Source organism: Lissotriton helveticus, chromosome 9 (genome assembly GCF_964261635.1).
Source record: "Lissotriton helveticus chromosome 9, aLisHel1.1, whole genome shotgun sequence".
In the NCBI taxonomy this organism is placed as follows: Eukaryota; Metazoa; Chordata; class Amphibia; order Caudata; family Salamandridae; genus Lissotriton; species Lissotriton helveticus.
The window spans coordinates 888,902,739-888,929,934 of NC_136070.1; the positions used below are offsets into that span (position 1 = coordinate 888,902,739).

General features: G+C 50.0%; 1 protein-coding gene across 1 annotated transcript in view; it reads right to left on the reverse strand.

The window, feature by feature from the left end:
- LOC144781959 (olfactomedin-4-like) overlaps positions 1 to 5,200 on the reverse strand; it is a 31,860-nt gene extending 26,660 nt beyond the window's left edge. The window contains exon 1 of the mRNA XM_078661049.1: positions 5,050 to 5,200. Within this exon, the coding sequence (XP_078517175.1) occupies positions 5,050 to 5,142 (93 nt within the window). The 5' untranslated portion in view covers positions 5,143 to 5,200. The remainder of the gene's footprint in view (positions 1 to 5,049) is intronic.
- Positions 5,201 to 27,196: the final 21,996 nt, after the last annotated feature.

Below are 27,196 nucleotides of genomic sequence, written 5' to 3' on the forward strand. Positions count from 1 at the left end.
TGCTAATAGAGCGATAGAATTATCGCCGCTTAGCGGCCGAAAACGGCCGCTAAACCGGCGATAATTGCCTATCGCCACCCTTGGTAATATGCCCCATTGTGAGTTTCTGTGTGAGATAGCTGGGTGCATTGTGATGTAGGGCCGTATGGCACGCTATTTTCAGGTGTGTCTTTCTTTGCTCCCTGTTTCGCAACTCCTCAGGGGATAAGGAGGGTGTACCCATGACCCACCCTGGCTCCGTGGACAAGACGAATCAAACTGTAGGCCCAGTAGAGGGGGCAATGGCCCTGCCATAAAACTTGAACTGGTCCTCCTGCCCTCCTCCATGGGGATCAACTAATGGCGTCCTTCCACTCTTTGCAGTAGACTTGATACGAAGGACGGTGCAAGAATTTTCAGTTAAAAAGAGAAAAGAAAAAAGAAAACCCTGTTTTTCTGTGGGAAAGTCTTATCACAAAATAAAATGTTATAAACATAATTTCCATTCCATTCCTTGCATTTTGGTGACACCTAGTGGTAAAGAAATGTCTTCTTGCAAACGTAAATTGTTTCTCTAGATATGCGCCCTTTGAATGGCCGGCGCGGTGTATTACTCGCGCTCGGCAATCCTTCTATATTCTGTAACTCTTGCTGATAATGATAACTGTGCCAAAAAACGCTTAGCAGTTTGACACTGGGATAAAGGCCATGACAGATCTGCCGTCACTGCACTAATCACACTGCTGAAAACTGAAAACAAAGTAAGCCTGAGGCACAATTTTTTTCCTTTGAATAAAATCACTGATTTTTTTAGACACGTGCAAGACATGGCGACGGCCCCATGTGTAACCTGAAGGTGCAATAAGGGCGCAGACACTGGCGCAAATGTCTAATGAACTCCCGGAACACTCTCAGTGATACAGCACTTTTAATATAAGCCTGCATCGTGGATGCAAGCAGAGGTGAGCTGTCTGTCTGTTGATCTACGACTCACTGTGAATGGCAGGGCAGGAAGCATTTGATCTGAGGTCAATCCGTGTAACCCACGATGATCCTTAATCAGATTGATTCACAAATCCAGAGCAAGGTGATGTATTACACGAAGCTGTGCCCTCTAACAATCGTACCAAAAACAGGTTAGTTTACACTTCCTCCTACACACCAACAGAGCCCCAAAACACCATGCCCACGCCACTATCATACGCACCACACTGCACCACAGCTTTATACCAGGCTCGGCCACATGCATCAATCTAGGATTTTGCATTTCCTAAATAGCGAAAATTAAGGAATCGCTATTTAGGAATTGCAAAATCCTATGCATCAAGAAATCCCCAAAATTTTTAGGATTTCTTAAATTTCGGAATTTGCTATTCCTTAATTGCGAATCGCAATTAAGGAATGGCATTACATTGATTCCTATGGGCCTAGAGGCCCATAGGAATCAATGCCGTTTTGCATTTCTTTTTTTAGGAAATCGCAAATTGTTGATGCATTGCAAGGGTGCAGAGGGGGTCCAAAGGACCCCCCCTGCACCCCTGAAATGTATTTTAAAGTGCATGTTTCACACACACATGTCCTAAGGACATGTGTGTCTGTAACATGACACTTTCCTCGTGTTAATTTGCACTTCCTATTTCAAAATTCGGTTTTTTGTTTTAATTGATGCATTGCATTTAAGGAATCGCACAAATGCGATTCCTTAAATGCATTCGCATTTTTAGGAAATGCAAAAAAAACGAATTTTGAAAAAAATGTTTCATGCATCCCAAAAACGTATTTAGGAAGCGCAAACGGCCGAATTTACCGATTCGCACCGTTTGCACTTCCTAAAAAGGTTGATGCATGTGGGGCTAAGGCCCACAGGCATCAATATCGGCTTTTGCGAGTTCTAAATTGCGAAAAATAACGATTCGCAATTTAGAATTCGCAAAAGCCTATGCATGAATTTTTTCTTATTTTTTTTGCAAATCGGTAAAAATCGCTATTTTTACCGAAATGCATAAAAAATGCGAATTTTAAATTGCGAATTCACAATTCCCATTCATTCCTATGGGCCAAAATGCCCATAGGAATGAATGGGAATTGCGAATTCGCAATGTGCAATTGCAATTCATCAATGCATTTCAAGGGTGGAGAGGGGGATCAAAATGACCCCCCCCTGCACCCATGAAATGTACTTTTCAGCATAAGTTACATACACACATGTCCTAAGGACATGTGTCTGTGTAACTTTACAGTTTAAAAAATGCATTTTTGTGCATTTTTAATCAATTTCGCAATTTACCACGAAGTTGAACTTCGTGGTAATTTGCACTTCCAATTTTAAAAAACGCATATTTTTCTGTAATGATGCATAGCATTTAAGAAATCGCACAATTGCGATTTCTTAAATGCTAACGCAATTTTAGAAATCGTAAAAAAGATGCGACTTCTAAAATGGCATGATGCATCCCAACAAGCACTTTTGCATTTGCAAACGGCCGATTTTAAGGAATCGCACCGTTTGCGACTACAAAAATGCTTGATGCATGTGGGCCTAAGTGTTTTCACCATAGCAGCACTTTCAGCGCTTAATTTGTAAATAAACAAGTGCCAGGGCACAAGGAATAGCTCAGGAGGCCACTGCAACTTGCATGCAGATTGGAATTTCCACATACAAGTATAAACGCTTCCTATTAAACATCACACTCCTCTAAATGTTCCTTTTTCGTCAATTTCAGGCCACTATAGCAGTAAGAATGGCCTGGGTGTAGAATTATCTTTCAAATATGTATTTAGTTGTTAAACTGATTTTCTCCCTCAAAATTGAACAGACAGAGCCACCGTGTGGTGACTGTCATAAGTGCCTTTGTTGAAATTTAATTTCCAGCACTGAGTAATGGCAAACCCCTTCACAAATTAAGCAAAGAGCACATTGATATCCTCTCATAAGCCTACATTTCAAAACCATTTAAAATATTTTACCTTAAACTTACCACACCCACAGGGGTGTAACACAGGCCCCCTGAGCACCCTGCAGCACAGGAGAGGGGGCATGCTTTAAAGGGGGGGGGGGTCTCATTTTAGCTCCCTAAGAATAACTGTGAGATAGGGGAGTTTTAGAGGCCAGTCACAACATTCTGCAATGATGACTCTCATTTTGTTTAACTCCACTACACATCCACACAATCACAGCATTACAACAAAGCCATTAAGTGAGCTAGTATTAATTTTGGGCACACACCTGTACAACAATTACTCTTTGCTCATCTCCTTAACTTGGGGAAAATCACCTAAATGAAGGGACCTCAACTCAAGATGATCCTGAATTACACTGATTGCCCAAGCGATTGCCAACCGGTTAAGAATAAAGGGGCTCCGCTTTTATCAGAATATGGACAGGAAGAAGTCGGAAGGGACGCTGAAGAGTGTTCAGACGTGCCCAGAAGGAGAAGGGCTCTGGTCCCCAATGTAGGAGAAAACTGACCCAAATGTTGAAATGTTCAATATACGGCAGGGAATGAGGGGTTTAACCAGTGGCGGCTGGCACAGATTGGGGTAGCAAGCTGATGGTAAATAAAAATAAAAATAAACTTATCTCCTCGCCACGTTTCTCCTCCGTCGTCTCTCAGCGTCCGGCCATAGGAAGCACCCAGGCTCTCCTAAGCCAATCACAACGTTGCAATGCAGCGTTGTAATTGGTCTGAGCGCCATGGTTTGGTGCTCAGATGGGGATTGGGAGCATGGGCATGTACTCCACCCAAGCTGGTATACAGCCTGGGTGGAGAACATGCAAAGTGCGCATGACGATTTGGCCAGCCCAAGACGGCCGGCCAAACACTCATGCAGACTTACAGAGTGCCCACCACTCCTGCCGTGCTCTGTGAGCAGAACCGCCCTGTCCTGCAAAGCTGCTGCAGCAGGAAAAAATGATATGATAATAACATTATGTTATTATCCTTTTATTTTTCCTTTATTTACACTGCTGTAAAGCAGTGGGGCGACACTCCTCCGCCTTAGCAAAGGAGCCACCACTGGGATTAACATCCAGTGTCCAACGCACTGTGTTTAACACCCAGTGTCCAAGGCACTGTTAGGGAGTGTTTTTTTTATAAAATATGTAAATACATCGAGAGTTCGGGGCTATTATCACAAATTACCTTTTGTTTACCCCCAACTAGCACCTGATTTCAGGTTCTCAGAAGAAGCAAAATAAAGATAATCGGTCAATCGTGAAAAAATACAACATGAATCAGTACAAATCACACTTGAATTACAATAGAATGAAGAGGGTGTAACTGGCACAGTTAACACACAAGACTATCGTAGGGATCAATGTAGCTGTGCAACATTGGTGTCTGAAGTCATTTTAAAGTATTTTCCCAGTTTTGAAAGAAACCCAAACACTGCTCGAATACTTTGGTCCTGAAAAGGTATTCTGCATTCTGGAGCTTAAAGCAGCCAGGTTCCTAAAAAAGAAACCTGCTAGCCAGATTTATATGTAGTCACCACGAACTGAAACTGACAGGTGACATTGATAGGTCAAGATTCATGTTGTCTACCTTGGATGCATAACAGGCTTGGTCCGGAGGCAGAGCGTGAAGCTGTTGATTGCACACAGATCTCTGGAGCTGGCGCATTAACCAAAGGAGCTATCTCACCAACAGTCCCGCCTTACTGCAATGGAAGTGTCCTCGAGCTCTTGCGAACGAACAGGGAACGCACTTAAATACACCTCAGGCGCCTCAGGCGCGGAGATGTGTGAATACTAGTCTGAATAAAAGGTGAGCGCCTTTATTCAAAGATCCTTCTGCGCGTATCCCATTCAACCAGGGTTTGTCATTTGCATTCTAACATTAGAAAGTGAGAACTACAAGTTCCAGACCCCAAAGGAAAAAAGCTGTCTCGGATGAGATACTTAGACGTGAGAAAGAAACGTAGTAGCTCTGGAAAATGCATTTAGATGATCGAGCTAATCAAACATGCGGGACCAGGGTGAAAATGAAAAGAGCCGAGAAAGGTGCAATACTTAAGAGTAACGTACCGTACGTGAAGGTGTACGGCGCCTCTAAATCGAGTAATACTCACGACAAGTCTCTGAAGGAGGAACACGACGAGAAGGTATGGCAGCATCTTGCTCACCCAAACTGCCCTCTGACTCGCTCTGCCCGCTGTACGCATCACTCGCCCCTTTTATAGTCCTTTCTGTCCAGGAAGGGCTGTGCTGAAATGTCCCCCTAGAGAGACAGAAAAAACTAGCTCTCTTGAGCAAACACAGGTTAAGAAATCCCCTTCCTGTAAAAAAGATAAAGCTGTCCTGCCCTGAGGGGATCAGACCTGGGGCATTTCTGGAGGAGTTGCATGTCCTCAATCAAAGCCTCTCTCTCCTTCCACACCCACTCCCTTCTGCAAACATTGGTGCCCGAGTTACAAGATGCTGGAATTTCCCCCCAGGACATTGTTTTGTTGCATTATTCATTGTAATATGCTTAACGCGCAGGAGCACATTTGTAGGCTTAAATGCCAACAGTGACTGCTGGTACCCTTGCGGTGCGGCACGTGAGGCACGTAAGACATTGTTTTTCGTAAGGCATGGAAACCAACCGTGGGTCCGATTTATAAAGGTTTTGTGTCGCCCTTGCTCCATGCAAGGGGGCGCAGGGGTGACGCAAAACCTAAGTAAGATTTATTAAGGCACGCAAGGTCACCTTTCATGGCAAAAGTAAAAATCGCTGCCTTGTGGTACTCTGTCCCAGGGAGGCGTTCCATGGGTGGAGCGGGGGTGTTCTCACACACCCACCAGTGGATTTTGGTGCATTCCCAGAATTACCATTAGTGGAAGACCTGCGAATGAAAATGCTACGCCTCCCCAGTTGAGGTGTAATGAGGAGAAATATCTTTATTTTCCTCTTTTTACATGTATTGCATGCATTCAACAGCACATATAGAAAGAGGAAATGCCTCTTAGGATTGTTTTTGTGCAGGAAGCTGCTCTTCCTGCAGGATACCAATCCTGCCTGCAACGCAGGCACACTTGCACCACGATGCAAGGGTGTCTGTGTTGGCACTAGACAGCAAAAAGTGCGCCAGCACAAGGAAAGGACAGGAATGCACCATATAATGTTAAACACTGTGCATTCCGGGCCTATACCTTCCACGCAGTGCAGTAAGTTGGCTTGCTGCATTGGGCTGCATTAACAAATGATAAATATGGACCCAGATTTCTAGCCTGGGCTCGGGAAGAGGAGCACCTGCACATTGGGATTCTTTTCACATGTCTCATCACACACATTGACCCGCTGCTTCAACAATCTTAGTGACTAGAGCAGCAGAGCTTTCAAGTTTCTAAAATCTGTACTTGATCAACCCATTAATTACAGGTTCCTACTTGCCATTCTGGGACTTCTTTTCACATTACAGAACCAGGAGTTCCTGACTCAGAATGCAGAGTAAAATTCTGAATTACTTTGATAGCCCTGAGGAATGCCCCGGTCCAACTTTCTGGCACTTTGAGTGGGCAGAAAATGTTGGTGCTTCCTAAGGTTGGTGGGATTATGGTACCCCTAGATATCCAGTAATTTGTTTACTTTTAGTCACCAAGGGCAAAAATATCCCTTCTGTGCAAATCAAATCTATGTGTCACCCACACATATCTCTATAAGCCAGTAAGGATGCACAAAACATGGGGGGGCGGAGCTAGCCAAGCCCGAAGATGGCTGTTCTGTAAGCGAGCTCCTTCGGTCGCTTTCCTATCCTTTCACTATCCTGCGCATATACTCTGCAAAAGATTCCAATCTCCATAGCCACATGCAAACAAAGAACTTGGCACACTACTGACCTGATGACGGCCGATATATCTACCCCCGGAATGTGGAAACTCGCTGTGGACCGGGACTGCGGGCGGCCGTGCTAGAGTGTCTGCAGGTCCGCAGGACTGCCCTGACTGCAATACCATTGAGGAGGTGACCGGGGTGTTTCCGGGGCGCCGAGGACGATTGCCGCGGTCCCTGTTTCGCGCAAGAACCACACTCCACGCTGTAACTTGAAGTGTAAAAGGCCATTTTATTAGGACAAGGTTGCAATCTTTTCGACTTTATTACATAGTACATAAATGCAATAAATATACTCTCCCCATCTCCTTCCCACTCACTCTCCATTCCTCTTTCTCAAACCATCTCACCTGTTTGACTCTTCCCCATTCACTCGGTGACCTCTTTCCTCTACCCATTCTCACCTTCACTTGCCCTCCGCGCATCCTCTGTTGAATTTCCTTCATTGCCTCCCGCGCCCCGCTATCAGTCACCCGTGTACCGTTCTCCCCCCCGAGGGATGGATCCGCACGTATGTGACTCACCACCCCTCCAAAGAACCGTCACACCACTGCAACCTGCCCTAAACTGGCACGTTCATGACACAAAATCACCCCAGGCCATCGCTTAAGACCTGTAGGGTGGGTGGGCGGACAAAGTTTTCATGACCCCATCCCGGTGGTGCTCAGGAGTATGAAGAGGCTCTTTCCGCCTCTTCCACCTCCTTATGGCCTCCTAATCCCACCCCTTCCCCTTAACCCCACTAATCCCACCCTCCACCTTGTCCTTCCGGTCCCGCGCGAATTCCCCAGGGGAAGACTGGTCTGCGACCTTTACTTCCCCTGGGGGCCGCATCGCGCAAGAACCACACTCCACGCTGTTACTTGAAGTGTAAAAGGCCATTTTATTAGGACAAGGTTGCAATCTTTTTGACTTTATTACATAGTACATAAATGCAATAAATATACTCTCCCCATCTCCTTCCGACTCACTCTCCATTCCTCTTTCTCAAACCATCTCACCTGTTTGACTCTTCCCCATTCACTCGGTGACCTCCTTCCTCTACCCATTCTCACCTTCACTTGCCCTCCGCGCATCCTCTGTTGAATTTCCTTCATTGCCTCCCGCGCCCCGCTATCAGTCACCCGTGTACCGTTCTCCCCCCCGAGGGGTGGATCCGCCCGTATGTGACTCACCACCCCTCCAAAGAACCGCCAACCAGGGAACCCCCGGAGGGCGGTTCCCTGCCCCATCCCCTGTGTGCATCGAATGCATCCGCCACCCTGTGGCGTCCGGTGGCTGACCAGCCACCACCCTACCGCTCGTCTCGGGCACACAAATTAATGCGAGGCAATCCCCGAACAGGAAGAGGCCCCCCATTCGCGGTAAAGGACCAAGCCCACTCTTGTTTGCAATCAGTGTAATCCGACCTACGTCGTGCCAAACCATGTCCGTGACAAGAGTCCCTCTTCGCCGGTGAACGACCATCCACCACCTGTATCCGTGCCCCAGATTCCCAATCACATCCCCAATCAGTTGTCGGGCAGCTGCCTGCCTTTTCCAAGGTGAACGACCATTCACCAACCATCACTGCGTCCTGCAACAAAGCACATTTTCCGGGCCATTTGTTGCTAAAGGTACCCCCCCATGGTGACTGACCATCCACCACCATGCCTGCCCTCAAGGAAGTAAATAGGAAGTCTGTCCAACACTGAGCGCGACTAAAGTACCCCTCCAGATGAAAAAACGGCCATCCACCCTCTGCTCGCCGCCAGTGCAGCAGAGAAAAATTCACAGGCCAAACATCCACCCCCTGCTTGCCGCCAGGGCAACCAATAAAATTCACAGGCCAAACATCCACCCCTTGCTTGCCGCCAGTGCAACAGGGAAAATTCACAGGCCAAACATCCACCCCGTGCTTGCCGCCAGTGCAACATAGAAAAGATTCACAGGCCAACCATCCACCCCCTGCTTGCCGCCAGTGCAACAGAGAAAAATGCACAGGCCAAACATCCACCCCCTGCTTGCCGCCAGTGCAACCGATAACATTCGCAGGCCAAACATCCACCCCCCTGCTTGCCGCCAGTGCAACAGGGAAAAATTCACAGGCCAAGCATCCACCCCCTGCTTGCCGCCAGTGCAACAGAGAAAATGAACAGGCCAAACACTGTCTCCAAAAAGGCGCCCCTCGCCTCAGTGAACGACCATCCACCGTTTTGCTTGCCCCCAATTCGAACCGCCAGGATTCTCGGGCCAGAACCTTGCTCATGTCAAGCTCCCCCTTTTCAGTGAACAACCATCTCCATATTGCGCGCCTCCATCTGAAAACAAATTTAAATTAACCGGAACTGTGTGCGTCACAAGTGCACCCCCCCCGCGGTGAGTGACCACCCACCCATTCGCTCATTCAAATAAAACATATGGGATCCTTGGACCAAAACCCCGCTCATAGAAAAAACAAGCCCCATTTGCGGTGAACGAACATCCACCCTTTGCTTGCCTCCAATCGAAAAAACCGCCAGGACTCTCACGGCCAAGACTTGCTCCTGTCAAGCGCCCCATGAACGGTGAATGACCATCCACCTGATCGCTGGCCAGCACTAAAACAAATTCGACTGGGACCGCAACTTTATGCGTTATCAGTGCACCCCCCAGGGCGGATGACCATCCCCCATGTACTCATCCCAATTGAAACAGATAGGATTCCCAGGCCAAACCTAGTTAGTGTCAAGTCCCCCCTCCGTGGTGGACGACCATCCACCCCCTGCCTGAATTTAGCGTATCCAAAATCCATGCGGGACCAAAGCCGCATGTGACAAGCAACCCCTCCAAGGTGAACAACCATCCACCTCACAAGGCTGCCTCCCGTATACACAAACAGCATTCTTGTTCTCCATTTCAAACTGTGCCAAGCTCCCCCATTGCGGTGAACGACCATCCACCTTCTTGCCTGCAACCAGTAACGGAAAAATCCGTGCCCAACTGGGATGTTGAAGAGATCCCCCTCCTCGGTGAGTACCCATCCTCCCTCTAGCTTGCTTCCAATGTAGATAGATAGGATACTGGGACCCCAAAACCTCACTGACGCCAAGGGTCCCCTTCAGGATGGACGACCATCCACCCTCCTGCTCGCCACCATTGTAGACAGAGAAAATTAAATCAGGCTGAAACTTGGTTCGTGTCACTTGCCCATCCAGCACCATGGCCCGCTCCCAATTGCTCCAGTAACACGTATGGACGGGCCGCACTGCCCTTGCAGGTGACCCCCCCCAGCGCAATTCACTACCCCAACCTGTACCTCCATCATGCAATGGCTCCCCTTGACGACTTATTCCGCTGCGAGGCCCAATGCCAGCACAACGACCTGCTTGTCACCATCATCCGCGTCCTCGCACCATGCCCCACTCTGTGCATCATCTCGTCAAGCCCTACCAAAACTCTCCCTGCAGACATCCGCCTCCCATTCGAAACGTTGGAATGGGCGACTCCTCATTTCACATGCACACTGTCAGCATTCAAGTCCAAGCCCTCGAGACGTACCCCACAGTCCTAAATCATCGTACAGCCCTTTGGCAACTGGCTAAATTGCCTCGTCTGACGTTCCATGCCCAGGAGAAAAAGGGGGGGGGACCACTCCCGCCAGGTGACCGCCCGGGGTCCTGCTCCACTCCCAACTCCTGTAGTAGAAAAGAACAATTAGTCCTGCATGAAGTGCTGCCTCCGTCCCTTAGCCCCCCCGTCCGACAAATGTCCAGTCATTACGCCGACCCAGAAACACCGTGGCGAACACCCGCAACCCTGAATCCTGCAGCCACTCCCCCCCTGCCTGTCAACTCTGACACAGCCCCCAGAAACACCCATAACACGCAGTCCACCAAAGCAGCCCCCTAGCGTACGAAAGCTAAAAACGATCTACGGCAACGACTCCCACCACCGTTCTTCGAAAAACCAACACTCCCAGTCCTATGCCCCCAAGCACAAGAATATAATCTCAGTGCCCGCGGAGATCGCCCTCCCCCCCGCCGTAACCCTGAAAACCACCCAGATTCCAGGCACCCAGACCAACCATCCTCACAAAGCGCCTAAAGCACCAAATTCGCCCTGCTTGAGAATCAGGTGCCCCCAGCATGTACCTCCAGCATACCGGCCACAACGCCGAACACCCATCCATCCGCCGCCCAACGCTGATCACTGCAAAAACCACCTTTAAGGGAGAAACTAATGCACCTCCAAGGCTCCTGTAACTCATGATAAGAGCACCGTGCCAGAGTCTCCCCTCCACAGCCCTGCGCGCAGGTTCCATATAAAATGTACTTCAACAAACAGGGGCAGCATATCCGGCAAACCCATCTCCTCGTAGCGCGTCCCCGGGTCCAAACCTGCCTCCCGGCCTCCTCCCCATGACAGTGAAACGCCATGGACCCCCACCGCCTCGACCCCACCGCCAGACTTCCCAGCCGTCAGGTCACGTATTCCACCTATTACCGTGTTGCAGCAATCGGCCCCTCCGGCCCCCAAGCGCTTCCCCCACTCCGAGAAATGCACCGGGACCCTTGGCAATGAATGTCAACCCCGCCGAACCAACAAAAACCCTTTTCTTCAACAATCGAACTAGCACCCGGCGTGCCCAGTCAGTCCCCAGTCCAGTCCCATGCCGACCCATCACCCGACCGTGAACCGTGCACCAGCCTCCCTCGTCCCCCCCCACGACCCCCCAATGCGCCCCGGCCAACCAACCGTAGAACCTCACCCCATCTATAGAGCCGTACCTGAGAGTCCATCCAGGACCTCCGTCGCCTTTCCAGTCGCTGGCGTTCCCTCATTTTCCGTCCCCGCGTACGCTTGTTACCGTACTTGCCTCCTGTAGTAACACAAACAAACAAATTACCTGTAAACCCCCCCCCACCCCTTGGGCAAACCTCCTGTACTGCATCCTGCACTCCCCTAATCCACTCCCTGTTCACACAGCATACCCCGCACACATGTCCGCACCCTTCACCTCCTCAGCAGATCACCATGCCACACGTCAACTGTCACACACTGGTCATTGTGTCAAATCAATACAGAACACTGCAATGCTGGAGCTGCGCGATCCCACGATGGAGGGCAGGCCGCCGCGGACCCCCCTACTGCTTCGGGCCAGCGTCCGGAGGCCGTTGTGCGCCCCACTGGCATCCTCTTCTGCCGGAACAATCCGGTCCTGGATCCCCCCACCCCCACCACCAGGTCGCTCCAACCAGGTGGGGGCCGAGCACCACCGGGCCTCACGCCGTACTGGCGGTCCCTCAACACTACCCCAGCACCCCAAACCTCACCTGCGCACCCCGACTACCCCCCTGGCCCTCCCACGCAGCACTCCAACGAAGCCCCCGGCAAGCACAAACGTCGCCACACTCCAGGGTGTCATGCGCCAAAACTGGCCTAAATCAACCACTAGCAATGCCCCGCTGTATGAGGGGGGGGGCGACAGCTGCAATAAAAACTCCATAGGACGCGTCCCCCCCGCACGCGAGCTCCTCCGCCCCCCCCGGTGCAGGACCGCGAAAGCCAGAAAGCGAGCAGCAGCCGAGCACTGCCCCTCCCCCCCGCCCACGTGCGTTCTGCCAGGCCATACAATTAGGTAGTTATTCATGTATTTATATTTATGTGTTGTTACATAGCGCGGCTTACCAAAGGTGTCAGAGCGCTTCACAGAAGTATCATACCGATACATGAGAACATTACAAGAGGGCAAAATATACACGGGCGTTGCCCTGCCCCGCTATCCCCACCACAGGCAGCCAACTCCCGTCAACACCGGCCGGCAACGCCCCCCCCCACTTCCAGCGGCCAACCTGCCCAAAACGCGGCACAACCCGGCCCCCCCCCGACCATCTCCCGCCCGGCGCCGGGCCACCTCCAGCCCAGCGCCGGCCCGCACGCGCCATAAAGTCACCCCCCCCCTAGTAATCAAGCAACGTGCAGGCAGCCCATGACAAAACCGGGCCTGCTGCCCCCCGCCCAAACTCCCGCCGGACGCCAGCACGGGGGCCCACCCAGCTGTCACAGCCCCTGTCGCAGCATGCGCACAGCCACAGCAAGACCCACGCCGACCCCCGTCGGTGCCTCCGCCCATCCCTTCACCCGCCCGAGCAACACGCCGGCAGCAGCCCCCTCCACCGCCCGCACCGCAGGTCGCAAACCGGAGCCAGTAAAACGAAAAAACCTCTCCCCGCCGAACGAGGATTCGGCCCCAGCCCCAAACTCCCCGCCTACCGACCACAAAGTTTTCATGACCCCATCCCGGTGGTGCTCAGGAGTATGAAGAGGCTCTTTCTGCCTCTTCCACCTCCTTATGGCCTCCTAATCCCACCCCTTCCCCTTAACCCCACTAATCCCACCCTCCACCTTGTCCTTCCGGTCCCGCGCGAATTCCCCAGGGGAAGACTGGTCTGCGACCTTTACTTCCCCTGGGGGCCGCATTATCTCCCACGGAACTCTGGGTGCCGTGACGGCGGTGGCGCTGGGGATCCGGTGGTGAAGACCCGGCTCTGGTGCGCGTGGGCGAGTGAGGCTAGCTGCGGGCCCTTGGTGCTGTGCTGGAGCGGGCGCTGCGGGAAGCCGGAGAGCTGCCCAGTGATCCTACTTGAGGGAAGTGGGGCTGAGCGTAGATTCAGCCGCAGCGTGCCGCCCCTGCTGAAGACCGTTGACGTACGGTGAGTGCAGCTCCTGGCCTGGCGCGGCTGCATTGGAGAGTAGAAGTGCGGGCTGGTGCCGGGCCCCTCTGGAACTGGTGTGTTGGGGGCATGGACATCTGCCCTAGATACGCGTGAGGCTGGTCTTGGACGCCCAGGAGCGCAACATTGGATCCTCCGGAGTTTGGGAGACACACTGCCCTGGGGCTGCCGTCCTTCCCTTTGCGCCGCATTTACAACTGGCGGCCTGTATCTGCACCGCCATTTTGGACCACGCAGCGGCCGAATCTGGCAATGCGTGCTGCTGCGACACACCACACTGCTGACACTGGCCTGCAAGTGTGTCTCACTGATAGCGTGGGGGGAATCGTGCCCTGCAACAACCACCACACATGATAGCTGCCATTGCTGTCCTCCTTGAGCGCATAGAAAGCATAGCTTCTGAATCCTGTCTTGCTGTGAGCGCGCTGTAGGCTGGAGGACGCAGGCCATTCCCATACACATTCAGTGCACAACGGGAGTATTGACATGCTGCGATTGCACTGAGAGCCCTAATCCTAGACAAGACGGACCGCGGGCGGTTACGAAACGGTGGTGCTCAATTGCTGGGACGGAGGTACTGAATCGCACGCAGTGCTGATCTCCTCACTGTGACCCCCGACAGTCGCTTTTGCTGCATACAGAGTACGAAAGGAGTGACACCTCTACTCCGTGGTCCTGGTCCACAATGGGGAAGACAGACAGAAACCAGCCAAAACTTCACTTTGAACAGTCCAAGAAGGCGGTGGAACAGGGCACGGATGGTCAGCCCCCTTCCCAGGCACCGGTGGCGATGAACCACTCTGAGACTCCAGTAGATTTTCAAGCCATGTTCACGACAATACAATCCACCCTAACTAACATTGATGGCAAGATCGATACTTTAACCTACCGTGTGGACCGTATGTCTGAACGGCTGGACCGCCATACGGAACGAATAGATATGGTGGAACAGCGCATACCGGACACAGAAGATGCGCACCACCAACTTGAGACCAAGCAAGAAAAAATCGACAAGACTTTGGCGACTCATGGCAAAATCTGAAGATTTAGAAGCGAGATCTCGCCTCAACAACCTACGCTTCCTGGGAATTGCGGAATCCACAAATGTAGGAAACATGGAGAGATACATTGAAAACCTGCTGGTCGCCCTTCTGGGGAGGGCAACATTCTCTGACGTCTTCATTGTAGAAAGGGCACACAGATCCCTGGCACCTCTGCCTGCTCCGGGAGCGAGACCGCGCCCGATCATTGCGAAAATACTTAACTACCGGGACAGAGATGCGGCGCTTCGAAAAGCCAGAGAACTGGGCAGCCTAAAACACGAAGGAATGGACATCTCCATATACCCAGACTTTACACCACAGGTACAGGAAGCACGGAAAAAATTTCTGGCGGTGAAGAAAAAGCTACAAGATCTCGACATCCCATATGCCGTGATATATCCAGCAAGGCTGAAGGTAACAGACGGCAGCAAGAGCATGATCTATAACGAGCCCAAAGAAGTGCTAAAATTCTTACAGCACAAAGGTACACTAGCACAGCATAGAAGATCTCCCAGAGGTGAACAAGAGGGGCACGGAGACACATCAGACATTGAATGAAGCGCTGCATCCCCTTGCATCACTGTGCCATTGACACGGCACGCGATGGTGCCTTGGGCGACGTTCAATGTGGACACAGATAAGTGGAGTGCATGAATAGGGGACTGAATGATAAATATGTAGGACAATATGTGGGGTATAAAGAATCATACTACAAAACTGCCGGTGGCAATTGGGAATATGTTACAAACGTTTGAGTGCTCAGCTCTTCATTTATTGCAGATTGTGCCGATTATCTCATTTAGCTACTTTACAGGGGATTAGGTGGGCGACCCTCCAAGTGACTGTGTCACTGGGGATCCCGGCTGTCGGCTCCTGCCTCCCTGTGTGCACCACACCAAGTTTCTGGTTGTTTCTGGGAATGTTTGGGGAGGGGGGTTGAGGGGTTCCTAGTTATCACACGGGATGGCTTTGGCAATTGGGGTATGCTGAAGTGGGCGGGGGAGGGGGGATGGGATTGTTTTGAATTGAAGCATGATGCTGTGACTGTACCAATGTATGCAACTAGATTTAAATTGCTCGCTCACCTGGACTGCAATTGTGAGTTCCTGTGTTTACTAGAATTGGTGTTTCCATTTGACAATGGGTGAGAAGTAGAACTGCATAACGTGGAACGTTAGGGGACTCAACACACCCAAAAAAATTAGGTAAGTATTTGCATATTTAGATCGTCATAATGTCAGGTCGCCCTCCTCCAGGAGACGCACCTGACGACGGTGTCTGAGGCAAAAATCGCTCTTAAATGGGCTGGCTTCAAACTGGCTTCATCGTACTCCTCCTATGCTAGGGGGGGTCCTTATACTTTTAAAGAGAGGGCTCTCCTTCACACCTATAAAAACGTACACAGATGGAGAGGGCCGATGCGCAATGGTGCATGGTAAACTAGGAGCCTCCCTAGTCACCTTTATTAATGTTTATGGGCCAATAGTGGATGATTACCAAAAAAGGGGACACAGTGGTGGCACATGATGTGGCATCAGGGTGTTCCTGGTGCTCAAATTTGGATTTGATTTGAATTCAAATTTAATTTAAATGTATATTCTATTTTGTTCTTCCCTAGGTACTGACCAGGAGCGGTTACAAACATGCAGCTGTAGCCAGATGTTGGGCATACAGGTTACTGCCCGCCCTGATCGATTATGAGGGTATTTTTAATCCATTTATCACGTGCACTTTACAACTTTTAATTCTGGTCCTGATGAAGCGCCAACGACCCTTAAGGCGACGCAGGCGCGAAACATGTTGACCTATGTCTCTATACCCTGGCATAGTATGCCACTGGGGCTAGATTTTATTTAGCAGTTAAGTCTGCTCAGGGTACATGACTAGAACAATTGCTGCATTGTTACCCATTATAAATTTCACTTCACACTAGCACGCATTTTATTACCCTATTGACCCTCCACAAACAACCCTCCCCGCACACCCGCATGCACCATCCGGCAGTCCTACAAAAGATCTCCGATAAAGAGACCCTTCGGGGGACCCGTAGGGGATTGCAGCGCCGGCCCTACGAGGAGCAACTGCCCGATGATGAAGCATGACACCTTTCGAGGTGTGTGAGGGCAACAGAGGACACAAAATATTTTCCTTGTTTTCTGTGGGTCCCCTTACCTAGGGATTCTGTTCCTTCTCCCCTTTTCTTTCTTTTTTTTCATATATGGGTGACATTAGCACCCTTATGCAATGGTGACTTTTTGCACCCTGCATTAGGAACAGTGTCCCCTTTTTTGGTAATCAGTTTAAAATAGGAACATGGACACTGGACCTTATAATAGCTCCTTGGTCCCCCACCTCTCCCTTTTGTATAGTAATTTAAGCACGGCTTTCGGGCCGAGGGACCATTCTATCCCCTTTGTCTAGTTTTTCCTTTCTACAGGCGCATGGGACACACCCAATTTTTAGCCAGTATGGATTGCCAATTTAAACCGTATCTGTGTTCATTTGGCAACCCTTTTGGGTATTTGATTGCCAAATTATATGGGTGAGGCAGGAGATACAATTGCACCGTGAGTGACATTTCCACTCTAGCCCTTTGTACCCGATTACTTTGACACGATGTAGTGTATAGTATTAATTTTCTTATTCCTTTTTACAAGCATTAACAATTGGGACGTCCACTACACTCACGGAGTAGACGCACAGTAAAGCGGAACTCGCACCCATTTGAGCAGCTCTTACTATTGCACCTTTGGTTTTTAACACGAGTAACATTTTAAGTTAATTTTTATATGGAACCATTGGTTTGTGATTACCGGGTTGAGCTTCCACATTATTTGAGTGTACGGCTTGCTTAAGTATTTTTGAAAGAGTACACGACCAAAAAGAGCATATAAACTGCACATGCGTGGGGGATTAGTTAACTCGAGTTTTTGCACATGCGCGGTACGTTGGAGCTTCCAAGCTTGCGCAATGACGTAATTTACCGAATAGGATGTCCCGGATAGGGTAGACGCCCAGCACACCTGACCCTTGTGATCTGGTTATAAGGTTACTAGGGAGCGCCACGACTTTCTCTGGCCGACGCAATGATGGGGTAGGTGAGGAGGAGGCAGCACCCAAACTAAGATGTGAGTAAATCCATTTATAGGGACTCTGGTACCGTGACTTTTTGAGCGCTCGACATTGGGCGTCCCGTGTCTGTTTGTTAACTCCCGTTGGTTGGTTATTTCCACAGCCCGGTTTTGTGGGTGAATCCATTGCCTGGCGCCAACGGCTCGTTCCCCTCAATATAATGAGGTGAGCTTGTTTCAAGGCAATACATCTCTAGGGCACTGACTCCTTGATAAGATTTGCAGAGCACTATGACATAGAGTGTTTGAGATACCTTGTTACAGAATATAGGGTTACAAGTGGGTCCTACAACATCCCCACACCCCAATATTTTCCTGGTGTGAATTTGTGTCTCATGCGCCTGTTATCTTTGATAATTTCATGTTTGCATGTGCACACAGTGGTGGCACATGATGTGGCATCAGGGTGTTCCTGGTGCTCAAATTTGGATTTGATTTGAATTCAAATTTAATTTAAATGTATATTCTATTTTGTTCTTCCCTAGGTACTGACCAGGAGCGGTTACAAACATGCAGCTGTAGCCAGATGTTGGGCATACAGGTTACTGCCCGCCCTGATCGATTATGAGGGTATTTTTAATCCATTTATCACGTGCACTTTACAACTTTTAATTCTGGTCCTGACGAAGCGCCAACGACCCTTAAGGCGACGCAGGCGCGAAACATGTTGACCTATGTCTCTATACCCTGGCATAGTATGCCACTGGGGCTAGATTTTATTTAGCAGTTAAGTCTGCTCAGGGTACATGACTAGAACAATTGCTGCATTGTTACCCATTATAAATTTCACTTCACACTAGCACGCATTTTATTACCCTATTGACCCTCCACAAACAACCCTCCCCGCACACCCGCATGCACCATCCGGCAGTCCTACAAAAGATCTCCGATAAAGAGACCCTTCAGGGGACCCGTAGGGGATTGCAGCGCCGGCCCTACGAGGAGCAACTGCCCGATGATGAAGCATGACACCTTTCGAGGTGTGTGAGGGCAACAGAGGACACAAAATGTTTTCCTTGTTTTCTGTGGGCCCCCTTACCTAGGGATTCTGTTCCTTCTCCCCTTTTCTTTCTTTTTTTTCATATATGGGTGACATTAGCACCCTTATGCAATGGTGACTTTTTGCACCCTGCATTAGGAACAGTGTCCCCTTTTTTGGTAATCAGTTTAAAATAGGAGCATGGACACTGGACCTTATAATAGCTCCTTGGTCCCCCACCTCTCCCTTTTGTATACCAATAGTGGATGAGCCTGAATCCTTTACGCGAATGTACACTGTCATGCGTAATTGGCCTGAGGCGGCTATTATCTGGGGGGGCGATCTCAATACTTACTTGGACCCCCAAATGGATAAATCCAGCCCGCAGGGTTTACGAACACCCAAGATCGCACACAGTATTAATGGTGCCATACTCGAGTTCAGCTTGGTAGACGTGTGGAGAGTACGTAACGCTGCGGTGAGAGAAGGTATGCACGCCACACCTACAAACAACAGCTGGTCCAGGTTGGACTATTGGCTTCTAAGTGAGGGAGCCAATGAATGGGTTCTAGATGTTGCCGTGCTCCCACGCACGCTATTGGATCATAATCCGGTACTGCTTGCGCTTGAGATTCCGACTAATACTCGTCGTCTTTACATGTGGCGGTTCCGCCCAGAGGCCCTGTTAGACCTCGTGTACACCGAAACTATACGTACAGCTATAATACAATACTTTGACCTAAACACGGGTACAGTGAAGAACGTGTCTACACTGTGGGAGGCTTTTAAAGTGACCATACGGGGGGGGTGCATTAGCACGACAGCTGGGATTTTGAAAGATCTCCGTGTTCAGCTTGCTAAGATTGAAATGGAGTTAACGGCGCTAAAGCGCCAACACACTGCCGCACCCTGCCCCGACATTTTATGTCAGATCCATGAGGCACTTCTAAATCGCGATGAACTGGTGGAATTGGAAATCCGTTATAGATCTCGCAGACATGTGGCCAGAGCCTATGGGGAGGGGGGTCGTCCGGCCAACACCTGGCTTCCAAAATCAAATCCTGCACTGACTTTCCCCATATCACATACATAATGGACAACCTGGGGGTGGATCACTACGCCCCATTGGACATATTGGATCAATTCTGTGATTTTTATGCAGACTTATACACATCGCTTGCTTCCGCAGAGGACCATGACCTAAATGACTATCTATCTTGTTGGACCTGGCCCTTTTTGGCAGGTTCACCCCGAAACTTTTTGCTTTTTCCTAGCCTGTTGCTGGAACCTGGTGTTGGTGATTTTAGACCTCTGCACACTTTTTCACTGTGGTACAGTGTAAAGTGCCTGAGCTCTCTGTGTATGTGTGGTGAGTGACCTGCCCTCCCATAGGAATGAATGGGGAATATGTATGCCCATGGTAGTTCCTGATGTGTGGGGAGTGCAGGGTCGAGTTTGGTATGTACAAACTCGTGAGATTGAATGCTGCGCAATGGTATATGAGGCATGATTGTGTCTAGTGTAGAAGTGCCACTTGTAGAAGTTGGCATATTTGTGTAATTTGTGTCTGGCGTGTGATTGGCTGAGGCTGGCTGGTGAGCCTGGCTCCAAGAGTCTGGGAGGTTCTGCCCCGGTGGTGAATGGAGTATCTAGCATGCTGATGTGAGGGGAGGAGTGAGCCTGCGCCTGCTTGTGGATTGACCGTCTGGTTTGAGGGTCCTGAGTGAGGCTGGGTTTTCCCCACACAATGCTGGCTCCACCCCCTGGGGTGCGTCTGATGTCCCTAGCCAGGCCAGTAAAAGGAAATCCCTATAACCAGTTCTAGCTGGTTCTCACACTGCCTGCACCCTGCTAGACAAAGGATTTCTCTGTATAAAAAGGGGCTGTGTCCCCTTCCAAAATGTTCTTGTTTCTGACTTTAATCCTGCCAGGGGCGTGCTGCTGCTTGGGCCCAGGGGAATCCCTGGGCCCTGCCCAGCCCCAGTATTCCTGATGGACTTGTCCTGGACCACTGAAGGACTTTTTGCTGGGACCCCTTTGCTATGGGAGTCTTTGTCTTGGGGGCTTGATGGACTCTGCCTCCCCCCCCCTTAGCGCCTGGGAGCGCTTTTTTCTTTGCTCTAGCGCTTGGGAGTGCTTTATCTTGCCATTTAGCGCTGGGAGTGCTTTATTTGCTTTGCAGGTGTCTACCCTGCTAATGGTTGCCCTAGCGAGTGCCCACCTCGCTTATTTGTGATTATTTTGTCCCCTGGCAGGTGCCCAACCTGCCAGGAACCTGGCCGCTATTTTTATATTTTAACTCGAGGGAGCCCACTCTTCGGTTAATTCAGCCCCAGCCTACGAGTGCCTGAAACGGGCCGCCGCGCTGCCCGCGACGACCCGGAAGTGGTTGGCCGGCCGGCCAATCCCGGTGCGGCCTGGCCGGAAGTCCCGCCCCACCGGAGCCGCGAGACGAGGGAAGGAAGCTGCCTGTCGAGTCCCCCTGGGCTCCCGAGTGCAGGGAGAGCCCCAGAGGTTTTGCTGGAAGGAGAGAAGAAGGCACCCGGGAGATGGCTGCCGGTGCCGCCGGTGCGGGGCTCCCATTGCTGAGGGAGAGCCCCGCAGGCACCAGCGGGCAGTAAGCAGAGGGCGGAGGGGGTGCGGGGCACATTGCCGATGCCCGCCCCAGCCGCAAGGGAAGGATCGCCGGCCTCAAGGAGGAGACCGGAGGAGACCTCGTCGCCCAGGACCGGTGAGTGGGGCTTTGGTGTTTCGCCACTGGGGCGCTGGAACATTTAGGGCGGCCCCGGAGGGCAGTGGGCCGCCCCAACGTTAGCACTGAGCCGCGGGGCTCCAATGAAGGCCCAGCAGTTGCTCTCCGAGCCCAGAGAGGCTCAAGGCGCCAGATGTGTTGCGAGAGGCCTGTGGGGCCTTACCTTAATTTCGAGTCCCTGACCGGGCAAAGCTTTGTTTAAAGCCCAGTGAGGGGCTCCATCAGCGTGACTAGGGGCATATTTATTTAAGAGTCCCTGTGAGGGGCTCGGGGGCACAGTGGGTTATTACGAGGCCCCAGAGCTGAAGGGGCAGTTTATTTGGCTCCCCCGGCCCCAGGAGCATTGTCGTGTCTAGGGCCCTGTGTGGCTCCGACGCTCAGGGGGCATTTCTTCTGATCACGAGTCCCCAGAGGGGGGACTCCAACGTTTGGGCATGTGTGTTGTCGGAGCCTGTGTGGCTCCCACATGTGTGATGTCAGAGCCTGTGTGGCTCCAACGTGTGCAGAGTGTCAGAGCCTGTGGGGCTCCAACAGAAGCGCAGATTTGTCCTGAGGGCTAGTGAGAGCCCTGTCGCAGTTTTGTCTCCAGCTACCCAGCAATTAGTGGGCAGCTGCACCGTTTAGGCGCAATTGGAGAGAGAGTCCCTGTGTGGGACAGAGGTGGCACAGTGGTGCCAGGCCTGCTACAGCTGCGCAGCACTTAGTGCCAGCTGCAACGTTTAGGCCCTCATGATTGTTCCCAGGTGCCCAGCAAGTAGTGGGCACCTGCAACGTTTAGGTTTTGCGCCGGTGGCGCACCCCTGACTGCCCTGACATTCTGGACACAGGGCTCTTTAGTCCCTTTATTAGATGGGGGCTGGTATGTGATTTTATTTAGGCGCAATGTGATTATCTATGTGATGGTAATTGCCTAATGTGAGTTTTGCACAATGTGATGTGGTGCTAGGAAATGTAATGCATTTAATATGATTACGCACCTTGATCTTAAACCTCTGAATGTTTTTGGGCATCATGTGTTTTTGCGCTATTGAGTTGTGTTCTGGCACCTCTGAATGTTTTAGGCATCATGTGTCTTCCTTGTTCCTACACCTCTGAATGTTTTTATGCATCATGTGTATTCCTTGATTTTACACCTCTGAATGTTTTAGGCATCATGTGTTTTCCTTCCCTGCACCTCTGAATGTGTTTTGATGCATCAAGTGTAATGTGTTCTTGCTGATACCCCTAAATGTATTTTATTCTTAGGTGGTTGTTCTTTCCAGTACAGGTGGTCCTAGTGAGGTCCTGGTCCCCTGCGTGACATTCTCCTAAGGTGGTTAGGGTTGCGTAGGTGGTACTTACCTGTTACCAGTAGTTACTGGTTGTGTGCTATACTTGCTAATTTGTGCTACAGTGATTTTATATCCTTTTATTCTAATTTCTGACAGTATTTCTATTTCTAAAAGTGTTGATTCTGACAGTGGCCCATGTGGCCCTGTCTTGTACATAATCCCTTGTAAATATTGCCCGTGCCAGTTGGCACAATGTACATGTGTGATTTCTATCTGATGTGATTTTGACAATACAGAAGTTATTTTTATATAACCTTGTGTGGAGTTCCTTTTGTGGTGTGCCTAGGATGTTGTTGCTGTTGTGTGCTGGCGCAAATGCTTTACACATTGCCTCCGAGTTTAGCCTTACTGCTCGTGCCAAGCTACCAAGGGGGTGAGCAGGGGTTATCTTGGCATGTGACTCCCTTGCCCTGACTAGAATGGTGGTTTTTGCCTGGCTTTGGCGTCAGGCTTAGCCTACCAGAAATAGCCAGTTCTAACATATCTGATATAGCATGTTCATGGCTAGCAAATGGCCAACGCGCCTATCTCGACCAACCGATCAGTGAAGAGGATGTTCGTGAGGCAATACGCGCCTTACCTAATCAGAAGGCATCAGGCCCCGACGGGATCCCTATCAAATTCTACAAAGAGTATATTGACATACTTGCGCCGCGTCTGCTCGAGATGTATGCGGAGGCACACGACTCTGGCTTTACCGCCACCGTCCCTTCGCCAAGCGCTAATTATAACACTACTGAAAAAAGGCAAGACGCCGGAACTGTGCGAGTCCTACCGACCCCTATCGCTCATCAATTTAGACGCCAAAATTCTGGCGAAGATCCTGGCTTCTAGATTACAGCCCTTGATGCCTAAACTGGTTCTTCCAGACCAGTCGGGATTTATCCCGGAGCGCTCGACATCCCATAACCTCCGGACGATATTTGCCATGTTTCATATATTGGACCCTGAACTGCAAGCAGCTGCGGTCCTGTTGGATGCGGCAAAAGCGTTCGACTCCATTGAATGGAGTTACATGTTTCATAACCTGAGACAAATGGGGTTCCCTCCATTGTTCCTCGGATGGGTGCAACTACTATACAATAACCCAACTGCGTTGGTACGCGTTGGGGGATGGACATCACGACCGGTTCAGATACAAAGAGGGACCGGTCAAGGGTGCCCTCTCTCGCCACTACTGTTCCCACTGGTACTTGAGCCACTGGCTTTTATCATTCGGCAGCGACACAGGGAAACGGCCCTTAATTTATTACACCGCCCGGTTGGCATTTCACTATACGCGGGCGATATGGTGCTGTTCATAAGAGAACCAGCACTACACCTTGCAAGGGTCCTGAGAGAATACGTTAGATTTGGACTATTTTCAGGTTTACAAATCAATTGGGACAAGTCAATCATGATACCCCTAAAGCTCAAAACAACAGCACTGCAAATGGACTACCCCCTACTATGGACGACAGATCCGGTAAAATATCTGGGTATTTGGGTACACCGGGACCCTGACATTGTCATAAGAGAAAACTATGGGAGAGCGCATGACACATTAGACACACAAGTGGATAGATGGAATAGGCTTCCCCTCTCACTGGCAGACCGAGTTGCAATCATTAAAATGGTTATATTACCACATTTTCTATACCTCTTCTGCAACATCCCAATAAAGCTTACGAGAAACTATTTCAACACACTTAGATCGTCTTTACTTCGGCTAATTTGGGGGGGGGACAAGCCAGAGTGTGCTGGGATTATACTAAGGGAAGATATAGCGCTCCAGACCTGTATATTTACTACCTGAGCGCTCAAGCGCAGTATGCTTACTATTGGTTCAGGCCTCATGCATTTACCCCGCACGTCGCCGTGGAACATGGGGGCGCTCATCCGGTCCCTCTGGCGGGTATTCTTACACATACACGCAGAGGTACTCCCTGCACTGAAATCAGTAATTTGGACACAACAATTGCAGCCTGGCAGGCTATAGGTACTATTGCCAACAAACTCCCTGTATATGCGCCAGCGCTTCCTATTGCACACCACTCAGCGCTGTCTATGACACAGGAAGAGGGATCCCTCAGGGCGCTGAGAGAGGTGGGTATAAATGCTGTGAAAGACATATATCCTGAGGGGCATTTCCTCACATCAGGAGACCTAAACTACATAACTAATTCTTCATTATTGTTTAACTTTACGATTCACAGACTGCGACAGGCTGTTAAGGTTCACTACGGTATGTACCCAGATGAACCCCCAACACTGTGCTCGCTTCAAATGTTGTTGGTGGCACCATCAAAGCGTAAATTAGTGACAAAACTATACAGAGAGATAACGGACGAGAGAGTCCCCAAAGCATATAGGAGCCTGGCCCGTTGGAATGCTATTCTAACCCCGCCACTTCTGGATGCAGACTGGGAACACATATGCGGGCTGACCAAAGCCCTTACACCCAACTGTAACCTGCGCATAATACATTTTAAGTACCTCCACCAGGCCTATCACACTCCCACCATATTACACAGATGTGGTCTCAGGGAAACAAGTAATTGTAAACGATGTCATCAGTCGAATGCCAATTTTCTGCATCTCGCGTGGGAGTGTAGACGAGTGCAGTTGTTTTGGGGAGAGTGTTGGAATGCATGCAGGAAATGAGGGGGATTTCTTTGCCATGCACACCATCGGTCTGTCTGCTAAGCCATGTACCTCAAACTAAAGGGCACGATAGGCAGATTTGTACGTATCGCACTGGTGATGGTGTCATATAGCTACTGTATATCTTTATAATGTGTTAAGTTAGCATAGGCACATTACATGTTTAAACGCCATTTTTCTTTTAGCTACTTCTGCACACGACACTTAATTGTTGATTTAGCTTTCAACCTAGTATTTCGTTGTGGTTTACACAAGAATAATATGTTATTACTCTGATATCAGCTTTGCTTAATAAACTATGTCTGTACAGAGAGTGCTGAAGTTTCAGGAAAAACACGATACAGAATTGTTATGAGGTCTGATCTTCGCGCCTTCATAGACATAACATAAGTGCAGCTTCTGCCAACTTTGGGCTTCAGGCGGGTTTGATATTGCTTTGCTTGAAGCACAAACACACACTTGATGCTGTTCGCATGAAGAGAGAGCTGGTGTATGCTGATGTGATCCCTTCATTCTAGGACACTGAGGTATGGGCCCGCCCTAATTCAACCCAAAGAGACCTTCTTAGCTATTAATATAATATGCGATTTAGGGAGGGTGAGAAATAAGTGTTGTTAACCCTTATTAATTTACAGCATGGTAACATGCTGTCACCATTCACTTTCTATGGACTAGTAACTATGCTTGTAGCTTTGTTGCTGATAATATGTTTACTTGTATTATCTAAGATACTGCGCCTGAGAAGACGGCATTAGTAAATAAACATTTCAAATGCTCACGAGTTCTTCTTTACTCCATGTTCTGGTTTGTAATGATTGTATAACGAAAGAGTGCTCATGTGTTCCACGTAACCTGAGGTTGGTGAGTTCATGTTCTGGATTGTCTAAACATTGGGAGTTGGTTATGACCAATGAGACACTGTAGCTAGCTCGGTAAGGGGTTTGTTGGGTACTAAGGTGAGTTTTGGGTCACCCTAATTCGCTGAGGTTCCAATCCTCTGTGCACAGTTCTGTGGGAGAACAGAAACCCTGCTACATGGCGCCCGTACGTTGGTGGTCGAATATCATGGCACTCGAGTAGTATATCATTCAAACCTTAACCCCTTCACTGTCGTTTCCGGAAAACGGTGGTGTCGGTGAAACCTACCTGTTTTTTGAAATAGGTCTTTTTTCAAGCTTGATTCTTTGAATTACTACCCAGTTGTGCTACAAAGTTCACTTTGTTTTTCGGTAGATCTGGTGGAATCATGGCTGTGGCTGTGGCCATTGCGCAGCATAGTCGCGTTGCGGTGCGCACCCATCTACAGACATACCAGGTCCCGTTGGAGGGCATGGCTGTGATTTTAGTGGTGTGTGCGGATCCGGCGTACCCATTCGAACTGTTTTACTCGTGGGTAACGTTTCCGGCAGTGGACGCAACTTCTGGTTTGTTCCACGCCTACACACCCTCCCCTGTACCGGCTGAATATACACCGTACAGGGCACTGGAGATACCTATTGATCATTGGCAGCATTGCGTTTGGTTTGATGGCGCCCTCCCCCACTCTTTGTCCGCTGCGAGGTTAGGTCCACTGTCCATTCCAGGTACGAATTGGCCTGCTTTGGGTGGCTTCACCCCGCACCCGGATCACGGCGCTTGTCCCCTTGCGGATATTCGCAGACTACATGTTGTCTCGATTGCTGTGATTCGTGCATTAGTGCAATACATAGGTCGTCATCTCCCGGGTGGTCCCCCGGGGGGTCCGGCCGTTCAAACGGAACGTGGTGGTTTACGGCTCAATCCGGTTATGGTAAATTCGGTTTTTGGTCAACGCCCTGATAATAAAGATGAT